The 24838-nt window shown below is 37.9% G+C and overlaps 2 protein-coding genes across 2 annotated transcripts in view; both read right to left on the reverse strand.

Moving 5' to 3' along the window:
* The window catches only part of ATF6 (activating transcription factor 6), a 233987-nt gene that overhangs the window by 53543 nt on the left and 155606 nt on the right, over positions 1-24838 (reverse strand). Inside the window, exon 15 of the mRNA XM_024989876.2 lies at positions 11522-11606. Coding sequence (XP_024845644.1) covers positions 11522-11606 — 85 coding nt within the window. The remainder of the gene's footprint in view (positions 1-11521; positions 11607-24838) is intronic.
* Positions 11522-24838, reverse strand: part of LOC132344816 (proteasome activator complex subunit 3-like) — a 52902-nt gene continuing 39585 nt past the window's right edge. The window contains exon 2 of the mRNA XM_059884950.1: positions 11522-11606. The gene's annotated coding sequence lies outside the window, so the exon portion shown is untranslated. The remainder of the gene's footprint in view (positions 11607-24838) is intronic.

The following is a 24838-nucleotide window of genomic DNA, read 5'->3' on the forward strand; positions in this document are numbered from 1 at the left end:
CATTCCAGGCCTTTAATGATCTCATTCCAAGACTGCTGCAGTGTCTCCTTGCTCATCTCCTCTGAAGCTTCAATGTACTCTACCCTTGTTCCTAGCGCAGCTTCCCTCTTATTTTTCTTTCTATTTACAGACCTCCTCCAGATTAACAGTCTCTTAATAGAGCCTTTATAGTGTTTTTAAAATTATGATAGCTTAAAGTCACTTCCTTAACTCATTAACGACCTAAATCATATATAACTGCACCCCATGCAATAAACACCTATTCCCCATCTCTCCTCAACACGAACCCTCTCCTTACTGTCTTCTCCTGGCCACCTGATGTGAAGAGCCAACTCACTGGAAAGGACCCTGATGCAGGGCAAGATTGAGGGCAGGAGGAGAAGGGGGTGACAGAGGATGAGATGGTTGCATGGCATCAGCGACACTACAGACATGTTGCTTGCTGTTCAGTCACTAAGTCGTGTCCAACTTTTTCCAACCCCCAACCAATATGAATTTGAGCAAACTCTGGGAGACAGTGAAGGAAAGAATCGGATACGACTAAATGAACAACAAAAACTACCTGGATACCTTGCTCAGTTCCAACATGTGATGGAGCACGCAGCAAGCAGATGCTGGTTTGTCCACAATATCCATTATTTCCATACTAAGAGAAGTTCACTTTTTTTTGTTTTTTTCAGATCACAGTGTACCTAGTTAAAACATTATACTTCTGAGCCTCCTTTGAAGCTAGGCACAAGAATGTGACACAGTTCATATCCAGTGAGAAATAAAGTCTGCTACAAATTTCTGGAAAATGTGTCTTCTGATAGACACCATGCCTTCCTTTTTTTCTGTCTGAAATACAGATGTGACGGCTTGAGCTGCAACAGCCACTTTGAGATCATCTGGGAAAGGCCAAGACAATTGCAGCAACCTTAGTCCTGCTGCTGCTGCTTCTAAGTCGCTTCAGTCATGTCCGACTCTGTGCGACCCCATAGATGGCAGCCCACCAGGCTCCCCCCTCCCTGGGATTCTCCAGGCAAGAACACTGGAGTGGGTTGCCATTTCCTTCTCCAATGCATGAAAGTGAAAAGTGAAAGTGAAGTCGCTCAGTCGTGTCCGACTCTTAGGGACCCCATGGACTGCAGCCCACCAGGCTCCCCCCTCCCTGAGATTCTCCAGGCAAGAACACTGGAGTGGGGTGCCATTGCTTTCTCCGAACCTTAGTCCTAGCACCCTTAAATTTCTGAATCAACACCAGCAACTGGACTGGTTCACTGCTGTGGATTTTTCAATACATAAGAAAAAAATCCAATTTATTTAAGCCCATGCTTAATTATGTGTTCTGTTACTTGTAGCTGAAAGCAATTTTTATATTATTTTATAATAATATAAAATATTTTAATATAATAGAGAGTATAAGATAAAATTGTATATCTTATACTTTCCTCATCCTTATATTCTAAGTTTCCATTTACAGTTCAAGTTTTATCTCCCAAGGAACCAAATTATGTTAGTCATAAAGATTTTCTCATTTATCATATTCTTCTAATTTTCTTTTTTTTCCTTCTTTTGAAATTTATTTTTTAATTGAAGGATAGTTGCTTTCATAATTTTGTTGTTTTCTGTCAAACATCAACATGAATCAGCCATATACCATAGCATTAGCTTTACAACTACCAGTACCTAATTGATCTCTCCTTTAAAAAAATCAATCAGCATATTATTAATGGTTCAGAACTTATCTGTGCCATCACTGTGGGTCTAGATCCACTTAGTAAGGTAGCATCAGTGGAAGCTATGAGCTATAAAGAGACCTAAGAAATTCAGTCAGATTTTACCCAAATTCTAAAGACAATTGTGTCACAGAAAGCAATGGCCACCCACTCCAAGACTCTTGCCTGGAAAATCCCATGGACAGAGGAGCCTGGTAGGCTGCAGTCCATGGGGTCGCAGAGTTGGACACGACTGAGCGACTTCACTTTCACTTTTCACTTTCTTCATGCATTGGAGAAGGAAATGGCAACCCACTTCAGTGTTCTTGCCTGGAGAATCCCAGGGATGGTGGAACCTGGTGGGCTGCCGTTTATGGGGTCGCACAGAGTCGGACACGACTGAAGTGACTTAGCAGGAGCAGCTGCCTTCCTTAGGTGAATGTCCTCTCACTAGAAAACTGCCAATTGAATCTGCAGCTCAGAATGTAAAGTCAGTCTTTATGAAAGTGTTCCTTATCATAGTTAGCACAGTAAATGTGACTTAATGCTCATCATTTTACTTGTCAGTTATTACTATATTCATAATTAACACATCTCTGACTTTGTTTCAAAAGAAAAAAAATCATTTTTTCAGATGAATAGTGTGATTTTTCTCCTTTCTTCAGTAGAAATTCTCAGTGGGAATTTTACTACCGGTTTTAATAGTGAGTCAAAAGTGGAACTACTTGATCATGCATTAAAAAAAACATGGCTTCAAGAGAAGACTCCATTTACTCAATTAGATATAATTATATCTGAAATGGAATGAATTGCAATCAAAATGCAAAACTGTTCACATATTTTTAAAAATAGATAGCCTGTACACATTTAAGGAGAAATGAATATATAAGAAGAAAATGCACAACTTTTAGGCACAACTCTCTTGGGCAACCAGCCTGCTTGAGCAGAACAAGTCTAAAGTAGGACAGTTTCCAAATATATTTTCTTTGAGATAACACTCCTATGAAAGTAATCATCAAAAGCAGTTGTATCAACATTCTGTTATTATAAAAACCAATCCATTTATTTGGTTGGTTTGCTTTCTGCCCTTCTGTTATAGTCTCTCCAACCAAAAGGGGTTCCACTGGTAGTGACTTCTAGATTTTCCTTACATGAAAATTATTTTGAGATTAAACACAATTACAGTTTAGCCTTGTAGTCATTTGTTCACTTACTTGAACCCTTAATACTGACAGGGTAGAATTAGAGTTACAGTTTTATTTTCGTTACTCATTTACCACATTGTCTGAGCCACATGGTTAACAGAGGGAAGGAAGACAGTAAAACCAAATCAACACAAGTGCTGGTCAAACTGTGAAATGTACCCGCTAATGGCTGTGTTCAATGTCTGATGAAAGGCGTCTACAAAGTAGTTACCATTAAAAAAACTCTTCTATGTTTTTTGTTGAATTATGTATTAAGAATGAACGAAAGGAAATGAGCAGTTTTACTATAACATGAGTGGAAATAATTTAAAAGCAGGAAATGCTGACTTATAGTACAAGAAGACCTTCTAGAATCCTTTTCCAAAAAAAAAAAAAAAAATAGCAATAGCCTTTTAATTCATCACCAACTGGCCTGCCATACATCTGCAATCATTGTTTTTTAAGTTTTTTTAAAAGTATGCCTCAGTTCAGTTCAGTTCAGTCGCTCAGTCGTGTCTGACTCTTTGCGACCCCATGAATTGCAGCACGCCAGGCCTCCATGTCCATCACCAACTCCCAGAGTTCACCCAAACTCATGTGCATTGAGTCGGTGATGCCATCCAGCCATCTCATCCTCTGTCATCCCCTTTTCCTCCTGCCCCCAATCCCTCCCGGCATTAGTCTTTTCCAATGAGTCAACTCTTCACATGAGGTGGCCAAAGTATTAGAGTTTCAGCTTTAGCATCATTCCTTCCAAAGAAATCCCAGGGCTGATCTCCTTTAGAATGGACTGGTTGGATCTCCTTGCAGTCCAAGGGACTCTCAAGAGTCTTCTCCAACACCACACTTCAAAAGCTTCAATTCTTCGGTGCTCAGCTTTCTTCACAGTCCAACTCTCACATCCATACATGACCACTGGAAAAACCATAGCCTTGACTAGACGGACCTTTGTTGGCAAAGTGTCTCTGCTTTACAATATGCTATCTAGGTTGGTCATAACTTTCCTTCCAAGGAGTAAGCATCTTTTTATTTCATGGCTGCAGTCACCATCTGCAGTGATTTTGGAGCCCCAAGAAATAAAGTCTGACACTATTTCCACTATTTCCCCATCTATTTGCCATGAAGTGATGGGACCAGATGCCATGATCTTAGTTTTCTGAATGTTAAGCTTTAAGCTAACTTTTTCACTCTCCTCTTTCACTTTCATCAAGAGGCTTTTTAGTTCCTCTTCACTTTCTACCATAAGGGTGGTATCATCTGAGGTTATTGATATTTCTCCCGGCAATTTTGATTCCAGCTTGTGCTTCTTCCAGCCCAGTGTTTCTCATGATGTACTCTGCATAGAAGTTAAATAAGCAGGGTGACAATATACAGCCTTGACGTACTCCTTTTCCTATTTGGAACCAGTCTACTGTTCCATGTCCAGTTCTAACTGTTGCTTCCTGACCTGCATACAGTATGCCTAGAATTTCATTTTACTTCAATAATCTTCAGTGTGAAGACTTCTTCAAAGACCTTCTTTCTTACAGCCTAACCTGTTTTCAACTCTCTTATGAGAACAAGGGAAATTAAATAATAAAGTTTATTACTCTTCATTGAAGAGTAATAAACTACAAAAATTAAATAAGGCATGGAGAACACAGAACGATGCGACTATTATTTTCTAAATGGCATTAAACTCACATCCATATCCTACTCTCTTTAGCTATTTCTTATATAGACATTTTTCCACAGCTCAAAACCACAAAGTAGAATCATTATACATTATAGCTTAAGGCAAAACATTGACCTAGAATCTAATTTATTTTGCTAAAATTGGAAAATCAAATTCCTATTCCCAAATCCCCACATACAGGATACAAAAAAATCCAATTGCTCAGTAAACTTTAACTTTATGCCCTCTACACTCACTCCAACATTCTACAAGCTCCATTTAAGTCAAAGAGAGGGATCAAACCCACAACTCATTTTTCTGTTTCAAGTTACATGTAACTTTTGAATTCAGAGATGGTAGAAAATATATTTTATTAACTTCCTCAAGTCCTCATATTGCTCACGGTGAAAACCTTGCTGACTGTTTTTAATCAAAGAGTTAAAATAGTAATGTCTTTCAAGTGACCACAAAGTAATGACCAAATAACATTTACCTTACTTATTGTGTCGTTCAACAAACATGTGCCTATCAAATCCAAAATATTATATTATATTGAATTATATTGCTCAATGAATGTGCTTAACCTTTATAACAGGGATCAAGTAGTATAAAAATATATCTTAAATTCTTGAGTCCACATATTTTTAATATTTACACATTTGTCTTTAATATTAAAATATTTAATTAATAATTGATCAAAATATATTTTATACAATGTATTTAGCTCTTACTTCTCTGTTATATAATGGTTGAATAAATGGTACAAATTACTTCCTTGACCTTTAATGTCTTCATCTATAAAATGAAGATAATAAAAAATAAATAAATAAAATAAAATAAAATGAAGATAATACTTAGCTGGCAGCTGAGCATTACATAAATTAACAGAGATGAACATCTTGCAATACACCCTGTGCCAGACACTGCTTGCTCTAGGTACTGGGGTTATGGTAAATGCAAATATAACAAACATTCCTGTCCTTACAGAGGAGGAGAAGCTGGCTAAAGTAACCAAGAAGGAGGTGCAGCAGGAAAACTAGACCAGCCATTGTATTACAAAAGCTCACAAAATAAAGTGTTTAAAAACACAGGGAACACCAAAAATGAACGTGAGGGGACTGACTTTAAAAGAAGACAAATAAACTTCTTGAAGCAGTGAGAACGCTGCTATCATGAATGAAGTGGTGGTCTCACAACGGTTTACACTTGTCAAAACTCATAAAATTGTACACATAAAATTGGTGATTTTTTTATTGTATGTACATTATATCTCAATGAATCTGATTTCTAAAAAATGCATGTGTCACGAAAAATAATTTTAAAAAGGGCAGAAGAGCTGTTCTACATGAAAGGAGACTAAAGAGGTGTGACAAGGAGATGCCATGTATGACCTCTGATTGGATGTTGAATCCCTTCCCCCAAAAGCTATAAAGAATATTTTGGGGTCAAATTTGGAAATTTGAATATTGATTATATATTAAACTCTATTATATCAATGTTAAACTTTGATGTGGTCATTTTATTGTGCTTGTGTAGGAGAACATCCCTTTTTTAGGAGATGCATATTCAAGTATTTAAGGGTAAAGTATTAAAATGTTTGCAACTAACTTCCTAACAGTTCAGAAAAAAACACATATGAGTATAAAGAGATAAATAGATACAAATAAAGTAAATATGGGAAACTGTTAACAATTGGTGAAATCTAGGTAAAGGGTCTCCATATACTCACTGTACTCATCTTTCAACTTTTCTGTAGATGTGAAGTTTTTAAAAATAAAAATGGGAGGCTGAAAAAACGGGAATAGTCAACCATGTCAAATAACATTGTGAGGTCAGGTAAGATGAGAATGAAGACATGACTCTTGGCTTTGGCAAGGTATTGGTCATGACCCTTTTGCAAGAATACTTCAGCAGGGCAAAAGTTACCTAAGAGTAAGCAGAGGAGAGAATGGGAGATAAGTAAATGGAAGCAATGAGTATAGGTAACTCTTTCAAGAGTTTTGCTATGAAGGCAGCAGAGAAACAGCACATGGAGTCAAGAGATTCTCCCTACACCAAAAGCAATATTAAGGCACTTTGTATGTTGGTAGGGATGACCCAGTAGAGAAGAAACTGATCACTGGGGATAGCAAGGGTAAAAATGCAGGAGCAAAGTCTCTGAAATGGTGAGAAGGGCTGGGATGCACGATCCAAAAGGAAGGAGTCACCTTAGATAATGGTGACCATGATGACAATGACAAAGTAAGAGTGACCAAACTGAAAACAGCTAGGCACTATTTAAAGCATTTCTGCTTATTTAATTCTCACCCAAATCTAAGAGGAAGGTATTACACTAATACCTCCTTTTACAGGAAGCTCAAGTACAGAAGGAAATGGCAACCCACTCCAGTATTCTTGCCTGGAGAATCCCATGGACAGAGGAGCCTGGCAGGCTATGGTCCATGGGGTTGCAGAGAGGCAGACATGACTGAAGCGACTAAGCATGCACGCACGCACAAGTACAGAAAACTTAATTAATTTGTCGAACTACACATATCCAATAAATAGCAAAGTTGGGATTTACAACTCAGTGGAAGAAACTTTTCTCCCAGTGCAGTAAGAAGGAAAGCAGAATTTGTGGGTATAGATGCTGCTAGGTAGTGGAAAGATGAGATAGCTCTTCAACGATTACATCTATTTTCTCAATGTAGCATTTTGATGAGTTCATCAGCTGAGGGGGTGAAGAGAGGGGATATTGGAGATTTGAGAAGAGAAGGTGAGAAATTCTTGTTTCAGAGAGAAGGCAAGTGGATTTACTAGCAATGATAGGTGGTACTGAATGCCCCTTTGGAATTAATGGTCATAAATTTGAAGTGAATCTCCTTGTCCAGACGGGATGATGTTTTGTAGCAATTTTCAACCGCTTGACAGGAGGCATAAAGAGTATAGCTGTGTTTAATTAGGGTGAGATTTTTACAGACAAGTGGGACCTAAGGAAAGAGGATGGGGGGGGGGGGTGGTTTGTAAGAGTGGTGATAGTATGGAACACGGAATACAGGCTTGGTAAGGAGAAGTGTATGGCCAAGATGGATGTAAGACACAGAAAAAGTGGCAGGGTCAAAGGACTGGAGATTTGTGAGGTCAGAGAGTAGCTGGAGTGTGGGTATTACAGTGGGAGAGCAAATAAAAGTCAGAGTGGGATGCCTGGAGAGATTTCAAATGGATGCCATTATGGATGATGAGGAGGTCTTGAGTATGACCATGTGGATGGGAAGCTGAGGTGGTGCAGAAATAAAAGATGAGTTGACCTAAAGAGGCCTGAGTGCTGGATGAATCCTCTGTGTAGATGCTGAAGTTTTATAGAGTTGACAAGAGCCGTGGTGGAGAAGTAGTCAGTGAAAGCGGGATAGAAGACAGCAGCAAAGAAGGGTAACAGGAGTGTTATAAACTTAAAAGATGTTAGGGAGACCAAAGAAGAAAGGTGAGGTCATCTGGAGGTTGTAATGGGGGACAAGGATACTATCCGCCCCATCTGCAGACTCTGAGATATATGACATGGGAAGGAAAAATCAAGGTCTAATTTGAGAAGTGGCCTCAAAACAAGAAGGTAAAGGGATGGTTCAGAAAAGAAGCTGAGGATGCAGCACAGTACTGAGCACATGGTATCTACTTAATCAGTATTTCCTGAATTTGAAGTAACTTTTCTAAGAGTTGTCTATATCCTAAAAAGGAAAACAAAACTTATTTACAAAGAAATTCAAACCAGATTAAAAAGGAAATGATCCTCTAATTATGGTATTTTTCAAATCCATGAAAAGGCTCATTTAAAAAAATTAGTCCCCTGGCCAATATAATCAAACAGCATCTTACTGTTTTTGGCTTAATATCAATACAAATGGATAGCTTACTGTTATGCAGAAGAATGCCTGGTTTTACTTTATAAGAACCTGAGATCAAAATACTAAAATTAAGTAAATTCTGCCTTGTTGAAGGTTAGACAATACCCTTTCTGAGCATAAACTGACAAGAAGTTAGATCTATTACGGTTCAAGTAGAGAAATCTAGGAACAAGATGAATAATATTTCCTAAGCATATTCTTTGGAGTGTAATACACTACCCTTTCTAATATACTGTTCCACTTGAAGTTGTAATATGATTGATCCATGAAAGCTTCAGAGGTATGCCTTCATTGAAGGAGTATAAGTTCACCTCAGCGTTACAGTTTGTTTTTTTAAAAAGTTTGTTCTGTCTTCCTAAGACTAAGAGGACGTCATAATTCTTTCATGTTTTAAAAAGAAAAAAACTTTTTTTTATATGTTATGTGTCTATAACATTGTCTCCTAAGCATTTCTAATAAGCTGTCTGTATACAGTTAGAGCCAGACATCCTGGAATGTGAAGTCAAGTAAGCCTTAGAAAGCATCACTACAAACAAAGCTAGTGGAGGTGATGGAATTCCAGTTGATCTATTGCAAATCCTGAAAGATGATGCTGTGAAAGTGCTGCACTCAATATGCCAGCAAATTGGGAAAACTCAGCAGTGGCCACAAGACTGGAAAAGGTCAGTTTTCATTCCAATCCCAAAGAAAGGCAATGCCAAAGAATGCTCAAACTACCGCACAATTGCACTCATCTCACACGCTAGTAAAGTCATGCTCAAAATTCTCCAAGCCAGGCTTCAGCAATATGTGAACCGTGAACTTCCTGATGTTCAAGCTGGTTTTAGAAAAGGCAGAGGAACCAGAGATCAAATTGCCAACATCCGCTGGATCATCGAAAAAGCAAGAGAGTTCCAGAAAAACATTTATTTCTGCTTTATTGACTATGCCAAAGCCTTTGACTGTGTGGATCACAATAAACTGTGGAAAATTCTGAAAGAGGTGGGAATACCAGACCACCTGATCTGCCTCTTGATAAATTTGTATGCAGGTCAGGAAGCAATAGTTACAGTTGGACATGGAACAACAGACTGGTTCCAAATAGGAAAAGGAGTTCATCAAGGCTGTATATTGTCACCCTGTTTATTTAACTTATATGCAGAGTACATCATGAGAAACACTGGACTGGAAGAAACACAAACTGGAATCAAGACTGCTGGGAGAAATATCAATAACCTCAGATATGCAGATGACACCACCCTTATGGCAAAAAGTGAGGAGGAACTCAAAAGCCTCTTGATGAAAGTGAAAGAGGAGAGTGAAAAAGCTGGCTTAAAGCTCAACATTCAGAAAATGAAGATCATGGCATCCGGTCCCACCACTTCATGGGAAATAGATGGGGAAACAGTGGAAACAGTGTCAGACTTTATTTTCGGGGGCTCCAAAATCACTACAGATGGTGACTGCAGCCATGAAATTAAAAGACGCTTACTCCTTGGAAGGAAAGTTATGACCAACTTAGATAGCATATTCAAAAGCAGAGACATTACTTTGCCAACAAAGGTTCGTCTAGTCAAGGCTATGGTTTTTCCTGTGGTCATGTATGGATGTGAGAGTTGGCCTGTGAAGAAGGCTGAGCACTGAAGAATTGATGCTTTTGAAGTGTGGTGTTGGAGAAGACTCTTGAGAGTCCCTTGGACTGCAAGGAGATCCAACCAGTCCATTCTGAAGATCGGCCCTGAGATTTCTTTAGAAGGAATGATGCTAAAGCTGAAACTCCAGTATTTTGGTCACCTCATGCGAAGAGTTGACTCATTGGAAAAGACTCTGATGCTGGGAGGCATTGGGGGCAGGAGGAGAAGGGGACAACAGAGGATGAGATGGCTGGATGGCATCACTGACTCGATGGACGTGAGTCTCAGTGAACTCCAGGAGTTGGTGATGGACAGGGTGGCCTGGCGTGCTGCGATTCATGGGGTTGCAAAGAGTCGGACACGACTGAACGACTGATCTGTCCTGATACAGTTAATTGAAGTTTGACAGTCCTCGATGATCTTAAAATGTACAATGAATACCTAATACTCTTTCTCTAAGACTAAATTTTATTGGAATTTATCTAGAATCCCAGTGTTTTATAATTGTATTTGGTGGCTTCAGCATGACCATCAATCAGAATGTGGACTGGTTCAACTGCAGGTTAAAGAACTTTTCGATTTTGTCTTACTCATTAAACTATAAGGTTGTCATTATTAGACAGAAAATTTACTAGTAGTTCTGTTACACCAGATAAATGGACTTGAGAAGGACAACCAATCCTCCCAGTTCCATTAGAATTTAATATGATGTGTCAGAGAAAGTCATCAGCCAACAATATACACTGTGCTCATTGTCAACACACACCTGACACTGGGAGTGAGAAGTTTCTCTTTTCCATGAAGAACCCAGCTGGAAGTAATCTCTTCTTTACTAAATCCCTTTAGTACTTTGTTTATTCCTTATGGGATGCTCTCTCTGGAATACAGTGATTTCTGTGCTCATCTTATACTCCCTACTAAACTATAAGCAAGTACACTACACCATCACACTTTGGATACTCTCAAAGCACTATGGTATTATTTGTATTTTATCCAATACCCAGAATTAATGAGAGAACAAAATGCAATAGTAATACTGTCAATATCAAATTCATTAGTATTACAGATTAAATATAAACAGGTTTCTTAGGTTTAGTTTGGGAATCACATCACATCACCATTTATGTTATACAAGAAACTGCTTTGAGCTCCAATAACCTAACTTATGAACTCACCCTCACAACATAGCAAGGACTTCTTATATAGCAGGTATTATCAGAAAGGCCCCAAGCAAGAAGTCTATAGATCAGTAAAGATAAATTGTATATAAATTTATATACAAAATATATAGTAATTGTAAAGGTAGCTTTAGACTAAACCTTTTACTTTTTAAAAGAGAAGAATTTAAAAATAATATTTTGTGAAAACAGTGGGAAAACGTTTCAGAATTAACGCATGGATATATACTTGACCAGATGAATGTGTTAGTTAATCCAGAGAATCTAGGTTAAACAAAGCAATCACATGTCATTCATAAGCCAAAATTTCAACTTACCATTTATGTTTATTGCTGGTAATACAATTGACATCTTTGGTCTTGAGGTCTTGTTATGGGTGGTAGCTGGTAACAGCAGGTGATCCTAAGATTAACAAAGAACAATTTGTTACATATAACAATCAGCTTAGTCCTGTAACAAGCCCAGTTCAGAGTTTCTAGGATGCCAACATTTCAATGCTATCATAAAAAAAAAGGTGGGGTGGGGCTGGCTAAGCCCTTTTGTACTCAGAACTCTGGCCTGAAGGACTAGCTGCAAGGCCTCTGTACTTGTCCCCCTGTGAGCAGGTGAAACCAGACTAAGCACCGAGGAAGAGAAAAAGGGATCTTCCGTCAGGAGGGAGGCGTCATCCTGGAGGACAGGAGTCCTTGAAACCGGCTTCAGACCTGTTTTGAAGACTGGGTAAAAAGCACTGCCCCATTTCTTCTGGACTCAGAGATCAAGCCCTAAGCCTTTAGAGTGGGAGCACTGACTTCAAGACCCTAGACTAACAGAGAACTAATGCTAGGGAGTATCAAATAGTGAGAACTCACACAAAGGAAACCACTTGAATACAAGAACCGGCATCACTCAACCACCCGTGCAAGACGCCTGTGCCGGACACCTGTGCAGGATGCCTGATCTAAACAACAAACAAAAATAAAAGCCCAATCATCAGCAGACAGGATTACCACCTCACTCAGCCTTGTCCATCAGAGGAAAACCAAACAAACAAACAACAACAACAAAAAGCTCAGCACAAATCTCACCCTACATGAAGCTTACACAAACTACTGGACCAACCTTAGGAGAGCAGAAACCAAAAGGAAGAAAGAATTCAACCTTGAAGCCTGGGAAAAGGAGACCTCAAACATAGTAAGTTAAAAAAAAAAAAAGAAAAAGCAGAGAAATACTACACAAATGAAGGAACAAACTAGAAATACATAAGTCCAAATAAATGAACAGGAAATAGGCAAACTACCTGAAAAAGAATTCAGAATAATGATAGTAAAGATGATCAAAAACCTTGAAAACAACATGGAGAAAATGTAAGAATCAATTAACAAAGACTTAGAAGAATTAAAGAATAAAGATGCAGAGACAAACAACACAATTACTGAAATTAAAAATACTCTAGAAGAAATCAATAGCAGAATACCTGAAGTAAAAGAATGAATCTGTGAGCTGGAAGATAAAATGTGGAAATAACTTCTGAAGAGCAGAATAAAGTAAAAAGAATGAAAATAACTGAGGATGGTCTCAGAGACCTCTGGGACAATATCACATGCACCAACATTCGAATTATAGGGTCCCAGAAGAGGAAGAGAAAAAGAAAGGGTATGAGAAAAATTTTGAAGAGATTATAGTTGAAAATTTCCCCAACATGGAAAAGGAAATAGTCAACCAAGTCCAAGAGGCACAAAGAGTCCTGTAAAGGATTAAACCCAAGGAGAAACACACCAAGACATATACTAATCAAACTAACAAAGACTAAATACAAAGAAAGAATATTAAAAGCAGCAAGGGAAAAGCAACAAGTACATTCAAGGGAAACCTCATATGCTTAACAGTTAATCTTGCAGCAGAAAATCTGCAGGCCAGAAGGGAATGGCAGGATATATTTAAAGTACTGAAAGGGAAAAATCTACAACAAAGATTATTGTACCCAGCAAGGATCTCACTCAGAATTGATGGAGAAATCAAAAGCTTTTCAGACAAACAGAAGTTGAGAGAATTCAGTACCACCAAACCAGCTTTACAACAAATGTAGGGACTTCTACAGTCAAGAAATACAAGAGAAGAAACAAGATCTACACAATCAACCCCAAACAATTAAGAAAACGGCATAGGGACATATATACCAACAATTACTTTAAATGTAAATGGGTTAAATGCTCCAACCAAAAGACACAGACTGGCTGAATGGATACAAAAACAAGACCCATCTATATGCTGTCTACAAGAAACCCACTTCAGACCTCTCACTTTCAGTGAGACTGAAAGTGAGAGGATGGAAAAATATACTCCATGCAAATAGCAAACAAAAGAAAGCTGGAGTAGCAATCCTCACACCAGACCAAATAGACCTTAAAATGAAGACGATTACAAGAGATAAGGAAGGACACTACATAATGATCAAGGGATCAATCCAAGAGGAAGACATAACGATGGTAAATATCTATGCACCCAACATAGGAGCACCTCAATACATAAGACAACACTAATAGACATAAAAGGAGAAATTGACAGTAACACAATAATAGTAGGAAACTTTAACATCCCACTCACACCAATGGACAGATCATCAAAACAGAAAATTAATAAGGAAACATAAGTCTTAAATGATGCATTAGATGAGCTGAATCTCACTGATATCTTCAGGGCATTCCATCCAAACGCAGAATACACCTTCTTCCCAAGGGAACATGGAACATTCTCCAGGATAGACCACATCTTGGGTCACGAATCAAACTTCAGTAAACTTAAGAAAATTGAAATCAAGCATCTTCTCTGACCACAATGCTATGAGACCAGATATCAATAATAAGAAAAAGCTGTAAGAAACACAAACACATGGAGATTAAACAACATGTTTCTAAATAACCAGAAGATTACTGAAGAAATCAAAAGGGAAATCAAGAAATTTCTAGAAACAAATGACAATGAAAACACAACTCAAAACCTATGGGATGCAGCAAAAGTAGTTCTAAGAGGGAAGTTTATAGCAATTCAATCCTACCTCAAGAAACAAGAAAAACATCAACTAGACAACCTAACTTTACATCTAAAACAACTGGAAAAAGAACAAAACCCCCCAAAAATTAGTAAAAGAAAACAAACCATAAAGATCCGAGCAGAAATAAATGAAAAAGAAATGAAAGAAACAATAGTAAAGATTAATAAAACTAAAAGCTGGTTCTTTGAGAAGATAAACAAAATTGACAAACCTTTAGCCAGACTCATCAAGAAAAAAAGGGAGAAGAATCAAATCAACAAACTTAAAAATGAAAAAGGAGAGGTTACAACAGACAGTGCAGAAATACAAAGGATTATAAGAGACTATTATGAACAACTATATGGCAAGAAAATGGATAACCTGGAAGAAATGGACAGAGTCTTAGAAAAGTTCCATCTTCCAAGACTGAACCAGGAAGAATTAGAAATTATGAACAACCCAATTACAAGCACTGAAATTGAAGCTGTGATAAAGAAAATCTCCCAAAAAACAAAAGCCCAGGACCAGACGGCTTCACAGGAGAATTCTATAAAACATTTAGAGAAGAGTTAATGCCTATCTTCTAAAACTCGTTCAAAAAACTGCAGAGGAAGGAACATTTCCAAGCTCATTCTACAAGGCCACCATCACCCTGATACCAAAACCAGACAAAGACAACACAAAAAAAGAAAACTACAGACCAATATCACTGATGAACATCGATGCAAAAATCCTCAACAAAATTTTAGCAAACAGAATTCAGCAACACATCAAAAAGCTCATATACCATGATCAAGTTGGGTTTATTCCAGGAATGCAAGGATTCTTCAATATATAGCAATCAATCAATACCCTGTGATACCCTATATTAACAAGTTGAAAGATAAAAACCATATGATAATCTCAATAGATGCAGAAAAAGCCTTTGACAAAATTCAGCACCGATTTATGATTTTAACTCTTCAAAAAATGGGCATAGAAGGAACCTACCTCAACATAGTAAAGGCCATATATGATAAGCTTACAGCAAACATTATTCTCAATGGTGAAAAACTGAAAGCACTCCTCCTAAGATCAGGGACAAGACAAGAGTGTCCACTCTCACCACTATTATTCAACATAGTTCTGGAAGTCCTAGCCACAGTAATCAGAGAAGAAAAAGAAATAAAAGGAATCAAGATCAGAAAAGAAGAAGTAAGGCTCTCACTGTTTGCAGATGACATGATACTAAACATAGAAAAGTACAGTATGAGAAAATTACTAGAGCTAATCAGTGAATTTAGCAAAGTTGCAGGATACAAAATCAATACACAGAAATCACTTGCATTTCTATATACTAAAAATGAAAAATCAGAAAGAGAAATTAAGGAATCAATCCCATTCACCACTGCAACAAAAACAATTAAATATCTAAGAATAAACTTACCTAAGGAGACAAAAGAACTGTACAGAGAAAATTATAAGACACTAATGAAAGAAATCAAAGACGACATAAACAAATGGAGAGATATCCTATGTTCCTGGGTAGGAAGAATCAATATTGTGAAAATGACTATACTACCAAATGCAATCTAAGATTCAATGCGATCCCTATCAAATTACCAATGGCATTTTTCACAGAACTAGTACAAAAAATTTCACAATTCATATGGAAACACAAAAGACCCCGAGGAGCCAAAGCAGTCTTGAGAAAGAAGAATGGAGTTGGAGGAATCAACCTTCCTGACTTCAGATTATACTACAAAGCTAGAGTCATCAAGACAGTATGGTACTGGCACAAAAACAGAAATATAGACCAATGGAACAAGATAGGAAGCCCAGAAGTAAACCCATGCCCCTATGGGTACCTTATTTTTGACAAAGGAGGCAAGAATATACAGTGGAGCAAAGACAGCCTCTTCAATAAATGGTGCTAGGAAAACTGGACAGATACGTGTAAAAGAATGAAATTAGAACACTTCCTAACACCATACACAAAAATAAACTCAAAATGGATTAAAGACCTAAATGTAAGACCAGAAACTATAGAACTCTTAGAGGGAAATATAGGCAGAACACTCGATGACATAAATGAAAGCAAGATCCTCTATGATCCACCCCCTAGAGTAATGGAAATAAAAACAAAGTAAACAAGTGGGACCTGATTAAACTTAAAAGCTTTTGCACAGCAAAGGAAACTATAAGCAAGGTGAAAAGACGACTCTCAGAATGGGAGAAAATAATAGCAAATGAAACAACTGACAAAGGATTAATCTCTAAAATATACAAGCATCTCATACAACTCAATAGCAGAAACACAAACAACCCCATCAAAAAATGGGGAAAAGACCTAAACAGACATTTCTCCAAAGAAGACATACAGATGGCTAAAAAACACATGAAAAGATGCTCAACACTGCTCATTATTAGAGAAATGCAAATCAAAACTACGAAGAGATATCACCTCACACCAGTCATCAAAAAGTCTACAAATAATAAATACTGGAGAGGGTGTGGAGAAAAGGGAACGCTCCTCCACTGTTGGTGGGAATGTAAATTGATACAGCAACTATGGAAGACAGTATGGAGATTCCTTAAAAAACTAGGAATAAAACAACCATATGACCCAGCAATCCCACTCATAGGCAAATGAGGAAACCAAAATTGAAAAAGACACATGTATCCCATTGGTCACTGCAGCACTATTTACAACAGCTAGAACACAGAAGCAACCTAGATATCCATCGATAGATGAATGGATAAAAAAGTTGTGGTACATATACACAATGGAATACTACTCGGCCATAAAAAGGAACACATTTGACTCCGTTTTGATGATGCAGATGAACCTAGAATCTATTACACAGACTGAAGTGAGTCAGAGAAAGATAAATATTGTATTCTGTGGTACTGAAGACTTCACTTTCACTTTTCATTTTCATGCATTGGAGGAGGAAATGGCAACCCACTCCAGTGTTCTTGCCTGGAGAATCCCAGGGATGGCGGGGCCTTGTGGGCTGCCGTCTATGGGGTCTCACAGAGTTGGACACGACTGAAGCGACTTAGCAGCAGCAGTGGAGAAATAGACATAGAGAATAGACTTATGGACATGGGGAGAGGGGAGGAGAGGGTGAGACGTATGAAAAGAGTGAGATGGAAACTTACATTTTAAAAAAATGATAGTTTTTTATTTGAACCTGACTTTGGGATAATTAACTACAAATCATTTTATGATTCATTCATTCATAATGCAATACACATGAATTACTGAGTGACTATCATTAGCCCAGACCAGCCTGTGACGCTCAGTTATGTCTGACTCTGCCAGGCTCCTCTGTCCATGGAATTCCCTGGGCAAGAATACTGGAGTGGGTTGCCATTCCCTTCTTTAGGGGATCTTCCTGACCCAGTGATCAAATCCAGTTCTCTGACATTGAGGGCAGATTCTTTACCATCTGAGCCACCAGGGAAAGACTATCACTACCAGATACTATAGAAAACTGCTAGTTCTGATAACATATATCCTGCAGTATACTATAAAGAGCATTGGTCAAGCAGTCAGAACAGAGGGCTTTTAATTCTAGCTCTGCCACTTAATAGCTGTATAATCTGGATCTATTTCCAATCCTATAAAATGAGGAGGCTGGACTAGATAATGTCAGAAGGTACTGAAGTTATCTAGTAGAGTCATCTTCAAATTTCTTTTTTAAAGAAGAGTAATGTTCCGCCCCCTCCTGAAAACAATACTGATCCCAAAAACTGATATATAACAGAGAGGTTCTGATTCAAGCAAGACCAAGGCCTAGAGCCTTGCCTGCTTGGCCTTCTCTTCTCCCTTTGAAGCAGCCAGTGTTAGGCTTCTCTTTTGGTAAGCAACAGAAAAATGCTAAATAAGATGCATAGTTCTTCCCCTTAAAAAGTGTACAGCTTAGTGGAAGGGTAAAAAAAAAAAAATTATAAACGATGCCTAGCAAAATTATATAATTCTAAATGTAATATTGGGGCTTCCCAGGTGACACAAATGAAAGAATTTGCCTGCCAATGCAGGAGACACAAGAGAGATGGGTTTGATCCCTGGGTCAGGAAGATCCTCTAGAAAAGGATATGGCAACCCACTCCAGCATTTCTTGCCTAGAAAATAACATGAACTGAGGAACCTGGCCAGTTACAGTCCACAGCATTGCAAAGAATCAGACATGACTGAGTACATACACATAAATGTAATATTGCCAACTTTTGATCATCTATAAGTGACCCAGAGCATCTGAGGTTTCTAGTTTCCAACCACACAAATACTGAAGCTGAAGTAAGAATGAACCAAGAGGACTTTGGCTTCAGAAACAGGGAAGAATGAGTGTTTTGGAAAAGGTATATATGTCTTTTGTAGGTATGAAAAAGCTGGTTAAAAATGACTTTGACTTTGATATTAACTACTGTTTTCAATAACTCAGACACTTTTTTTCCTAGCAAAAACATAGGAATTGTCACAACAAAAAGGAAAAAGAGAAAAAAGTATACAGTAGTGTTTCTTCTTAAGGGAGCATGGTTAAACTGAGATAAAGCTAACCCGCAGTCTAACTCCTCTTGCTTTATTTTCTTGCTCCTGTGTTGCATCATTTGTTCAACAAACTTGCTCTATGGAAGGACTCATCAAAAAATAGGACTTGACATAGCTGAGAGTGATAAAAAATTCAATGCAACTTAATTCAATGTGATTATGAAATGTAAGTATCAGCAAAGCTAAGAAAAAAATCTAGATTGTGAAAAACAAACAGAAATTAATGTACATGAACAGAACTGTACAGAAAACCTTTCCTGTAACTGCTTGTGCTTTGTCTAATTCAAGGCAACATCTCCATGAGAACATGTTTATTTTTAAAAAAAACCAAAAAAACAGAGGGGAAAAGATGAGTGTGATTGTTCTGTTATAATTCCAGCACTGCAGCATGGGAAAGTTTTTTTTTTTTTTAAGTGCATTGTTAGACACAAAGATCACACATTTCTGAAAGTAAGATAACATATGATAGCCAAGACAAAACAAAATTTGCTGATCTTCGTGCCATAAAAATTATAAATAGCTAAACACCTATAATTAAAATACTGTTCAGGATCCCCCAAATTGAATGAGAAAACAAACCAACAAACTTACAAGCCCCAAATTAAGGCTACTGTAAAAATAAACATACTTTGATTCCACTGGTCACGGGTTAAGGTCAGGCTCAGACTTAAATCTGAATTTCCTGTTAGGATCTAGATGTCGTATCAAACTTCTTTAAACATGATTTTCAGAACATAATGCCTCCTGCTTTCTCTCTTCATTAAATTTCATACAAAGTAGTTACTTTTGCAGCAGAAAACCAAAAAAACACATTACTATTTGTGAAAAAGAAGAAATCACATCTTGAACGCATAAAAACTATTACAGTTAACCTTCCCTACCTCTAATTATTAAAGGTTTGCAAACTGGGAGTAAAACCTATAAAGTGCTTGTTTACAAAGAGACCTATAGGTTAGACATGCAGGGAATCAAAGCTGGTATACTAAAGACTCTGGGCTTCCCAGGTGGCGCTAGTGGTAAAGGACCTGCCCGCCAATGTAGGAGATAAAAGAGATGTGGGTTCTATCCCTGGGTTGGGAAGATTCTCTGGAGTAGCAAATGGCAACCCACTCCAATATTCTTGCCCGGAGAATCCCATGGACAGAGGACCCTGGTGGACTACAGTCCGTGGCGTTGCAAAGAGCTGGACATGACTGAAGTAACTTAGCATGCACCCACGAACTCTAACTGTGCCTATTTTATATTAAAAAATACTTTGCACACACACACACGCCTACAACAGTGTAGTTGCTTCATTTAATATTTACTTTCACTTCATCAAGTTAAATGTTTCTTGCCATAACAGTGAATCTTCAATCATTTGTTCTCTCCAACTATGTTTATCTCACGTTTGATGGTATTTCACTAATCCTATCAGTGACATCTTCAGAAAGGAATCAGTCAACATTTACTGACTTCTCACCATTCACTAAAAAAAAATTTACTGAGCATAGTAACCTACCATGTATTCAGCACTGTGCTACAGAGGATATTTTCTTTTAAAGAACACATATTCAAGTTTTTCTTAGGCAAAGAATGCTAATTGTGGCAGGAACAGTCATTGTGCTCGGTATCTGCTTTCCTTTTCCTATTCCTTTTCTAATATCATTTAGCTGGGCACGAAGCTACTCAGAAAAAGGACTATATTCCTGTGCAACCAAGTGAAGCTACACATTCAAGTTCTGGTCAGTGGACTGTGAGGAGAAATGGTGCATGAAACTTTGTCAGGGTGGTGATGGTGAAAGGCAAACTCGCTCCTTTTCTTGTTTCTCACCTGCTAGCTAGAATGCAGATGTGACTGCTGAAACTGGGGTAGCCATCTTGCATCAGGATACGGAAACTGCAATCTGAAATTTATGGAGCAATAAGAAGGAGCAAGGGATCCTAATGATCAAGGAGATACCATTAGACCTCCATATGAGAAACAAACTTCTAATTTGTCTAAGTCACTACTATTTTGGACTTTTCTGTCACTTGTACTAAAACAACTCCAATGACTAGTTATATTACAAGTTTGTGAAATAATATAGTGGTTTTTACTCAAGAGAAATCTCAATAAGGGTTAAAATAATCAAAGAAGCTTTACTCTTTAACAGTGTAAAACAATCACCTTTGTTATCTGGCCTTGTTGATAATATTCCCCTCCCCTTTATTTATTAAAGAAATTGTCTAGGAAATTCAATCCTGGAAAAGTACAAGTACAATTAGATGAATCTGAACAAAATTCTTTCTTTCTTATTAAGTCAGTTAATATAATTCAACTGCAACAAAGGTGAAGTTACTTAGAAATAAAAAGTAGAAAAAAGATGTTGCCATAGAGATAAATTATTTTGTCACAGTCTTTCAAAACTATGTCACTACCTTTAAGATATCTTCAAATGGACTCCTAAAAAGCTTTTATAGGACTGAGATACCTAGGAATATCTTTGGGGAGAAAACTATGTGGACAAAATAGCATAATCAACACTTTGTTATTCTCAGAGGAAGTTAGAGAAATACTGGTGGGAAAACGCCAAAACGTTTCATTGTCAGAATAAAGCATCAGTTTTCCAATGTTATACAATATTGTGCATGAGAAAATATACTATTTTCATACAGCTTTCCCCATTCCCTCTTCCAAGCACTTTGTTAGAAAAACAAAATTATTAGTGCATAACACAGCATCCAAAGTTATCTGTTTCTTCTCTTTTTTTTTTTAAAGAGCTAAAATTGGAGACTAACTTATCAAAAGAACAGGACCACATTTTGCCCAGCTGGAGGTTATGATGGAAAAGCACATTCAAACTGAGGTCCTACCAAGTTTTGTCTAATGTTGATTGTACGTATCTGTGTAGGTAGAAACTGACCTTAACTTAAACTAACTCACTAGGTTAAATGACCCTTCCCGCTCCCCCTCTAAAACTTACTGCTGCCTCTAACACACTAAACATTCATGACTAGTTGGGTTATTTTTCCAAAACTACCTTTGCTAATTGCATTTGTTACTAATTGTGTAATTTAATAAACTACTACATAACTGATAAAACAGTGTGAATAGAAAGAGAGCACTGTGGGTGTAGCGCTTCCGAGTTGGCGCTAGTGGTAAAGAACCTGCCTGCCAATGCAGAAGAAAGAGACGCAGGTTCGATCCCTGGCTCAGGAAGATCCCCTGGAGGAAGACACAGCAACTCACTCCAGTATTCTTGCCTGGAGAATCCCTTGGACAGAGGAGCCTGGAGGGCTACAGCCTATAGGGTCACCAAGAGTCAGACACGACTGAAGTGACTTAGCATGCACCAGTGAGTAGAGTTTATTGCAAGAAAGACAACGTGGAACTTTAGTAGATGTGCACTCAAAAAGAACCAGCCCTACCTCAAAGCTTGCCAAATGAATGCACATTTATATAATTAATTGAGATAAAGTAAGACACACACACGTATATATCTTAAAAAAAAAAAAGATCCTTTGCTTTAACCAAATTTGTTAATTAACAGATTACCCCTAGTCTCTGTTTTACTAGGTAGAACAGCTTTGCCCATGTTAGGAAACTGAATCAGGGCTGCAGTCTTTTATTTTTGATAGAAAGGAATGTATTTAAAATTTATTTATTTGGCTGTGCTGGGTCTTTGTTGCCATGCAGGCTTGTCTCTAGTGGCAGTGTGCTCAGGCTTCTCACTGCAGTAGCTTCTCTTGCTGCAGGGCACAGGCTCTAGGCTGAGTGGGCTTCAGTAGCTGCGGTTCTGGGCGTTAGAGCACAGACTTCATAGATGTAGTCTATGTTTTCTTAGTTTCTCTGCGGCATGTGGGATTCCCCCGGGCCAGGGATTGAACAAGTGTCTCCTGCACTGGCAGGCAGATTCTTTACCACTGAGTCACCAGGGAAGCCCAGAAAGGAAGGTATTTAATATCTAACGATGTCCCCTAAGGATGAGGGAAACTCAGTCTGCAACAGGCAATATCTGTGACACTAAACAGCTTTCACTTAGATCAACATGTCAAAGAGTCATGCAGATCAGGCACATATTAATAACAATGACCTCTTGATATTTTACATTTGAACCACGTAAACTGTATTACAGACATGGGGGTTGGTTTTCCAACCCAGAAAACTGTTAAAAACAGACCAAAAATAAAAAGAGCATCTATCCACATTTGAAAAACAGCTTTGTATTTAATTTTCTCTATCAATATGTTCCTACCTTTTGTTTCCTGTATCACTGCCTCATTTGCCTTACCAAGTATCTTTCAGACCACCAAACTGAAGGCCAAAGCAGTAATTAAAGTCAGTTTTTCCTAGTTATTTATCAATTCACAACATTCTGAACTAATGTTAATTTCTAGTAGTTGCATTAACTGTTGATCAGGAACCAAATCTGTCCTTTCATTTAAAGCAATTATAAAGCAAAGGCAATCAGGAAATTTGAAATCATTAAACTACACAGACACACATACTGACATATCCTGAAAATAAGAATTGCAAAAAAAAAAAAAAAAAATTAGAGGTAGTAAAATTAAGTAGAGTGTAATCATTTAAAAGTCTATTAAAATGTCTATGATGTAGAACTTCCCATCATAGTAAAAACATAAGTAAAATACATTACTCATCCCAAAACTAGAAACAGTTAATAGAAATAGCTAATATGAATGCAGTATTTGTGCCACTAACATATGCAATAAAACTACAGGCCAATAAAAGGAAATGTAAAGTTTGCATCTGCACCATTAGCACACATGTCAGCCAGAGGAAAAATAAATCAAAACTATTAGAGCACAACAGATGGCTCAAAAGCGAGCCAAGGTTTACATTTTGACAAGAGGAAAATTTTGACAGTAAATTCAAATCTGATAGTGCAGGCAAGGTCACCCCCAAAAAAAGTTAGTTTGAAATCCTAATAAGTACAAACTAAAGTACTGCCATAAGCAATGGTTCTCATATCAAACTCTACAAGAAGCCCCCAAAACTCCCCAACTGATGCTGAACTCCTTTTTTTTTTCTTAATTTTTTAACTGAAGGATAATTACAATATGGTGGTGTTTCTGCCATACATCAACATGGATCAGCCATAGGTATACACATGTCCCCTCCCTCGTGAGCCTCCCTCCCACCTCCCATCCCATCCCACCCCTCTAGGTAGTCACAGAGCCCCGGCTTAAGTTCCCTGAGCCATACAACATATTCCCACTGGCTATCTGTTTTACATAAGTTAGTGTACATGTTTCCATGCTACCCTCTCCATTCTTCCCATCCTCATCTTCCATATCCCCGCCTCATGTCCATAAGTCTGTTCTCCATGCCTGCATCTCCACTTGCCCTGCAAACAGGTTCATCGGTACCATTTTTCTAAATTCCATATATGTGTGTTAATACGGGATATTTATTTTTTCTTTCTGACTTACTTCACTCTGTTATAGCTCTGTGCTGAACTCTTTTATTCACACAAAAAGGGCATGATTGAACCATACAAAACTGTCATTTTTATGGTGAGTCAAATCTCAGTAATTTCATAATGGTCAACCTCATAGTTTGGTGAAGAGTTTTGAGAGACCCTAGGACAGTAAGAAGATCAAACCAGTCAATCCTAAAGGAAATCAACCCTGAATATTCATTGGAAGGACTGTTGCTGAAGCTGAAGCTCCAATACTTAGACCACCTGATGAGAACGGCCAACTCATTGGAAAAGACCCTGACGCTGGGAAAGACTGAGGGCAAAAGGAGAAGGGGACGACAGAGGAAGAAATAGTTGGATGGCATCACTGACTCAATGGACAAGAATTTGCGCAAACTCTGGGATATCGTGAAGGACAGGGAAGCCTGGCGTGCTCCAGTTCAGGGGGTCATGAAGAGTCAGACACAACCTAGCAGCTGAACAACAACAACACCGTTACGTATGCCTCTTTCAAGTCCAGAATTAATTTTGAGTTTCACAGCCAAAATGATTCCTTGTAAACTTTCCCAAGAATAAGACAGTAGCCCCCCAGTCATTCTTCTGTCTTGATGAGGGCTTCAGGGAAAGTGTTTCTAAACCAGGGTGGGATTGTTTTCCCTAAAGAAAGCTCTTAGAACAA

This window comes from Bos taurus, chromosome 3, assembly GCF_002263795.3.
Source record: "Bos taurus isolate L1 Dominette 01449 registration number 42190680 breed Hereford chromosome 3, ARS-UCD2.0, whole genome shotgun sequence".
In the NCBI taxonomy this organism is placed as follows: domain Eukaryota; kingdom Metazoa; phylum Chordata; class Mammalia; order Artiodactyla; family Bovidae; genus Bos; species Bos taurus.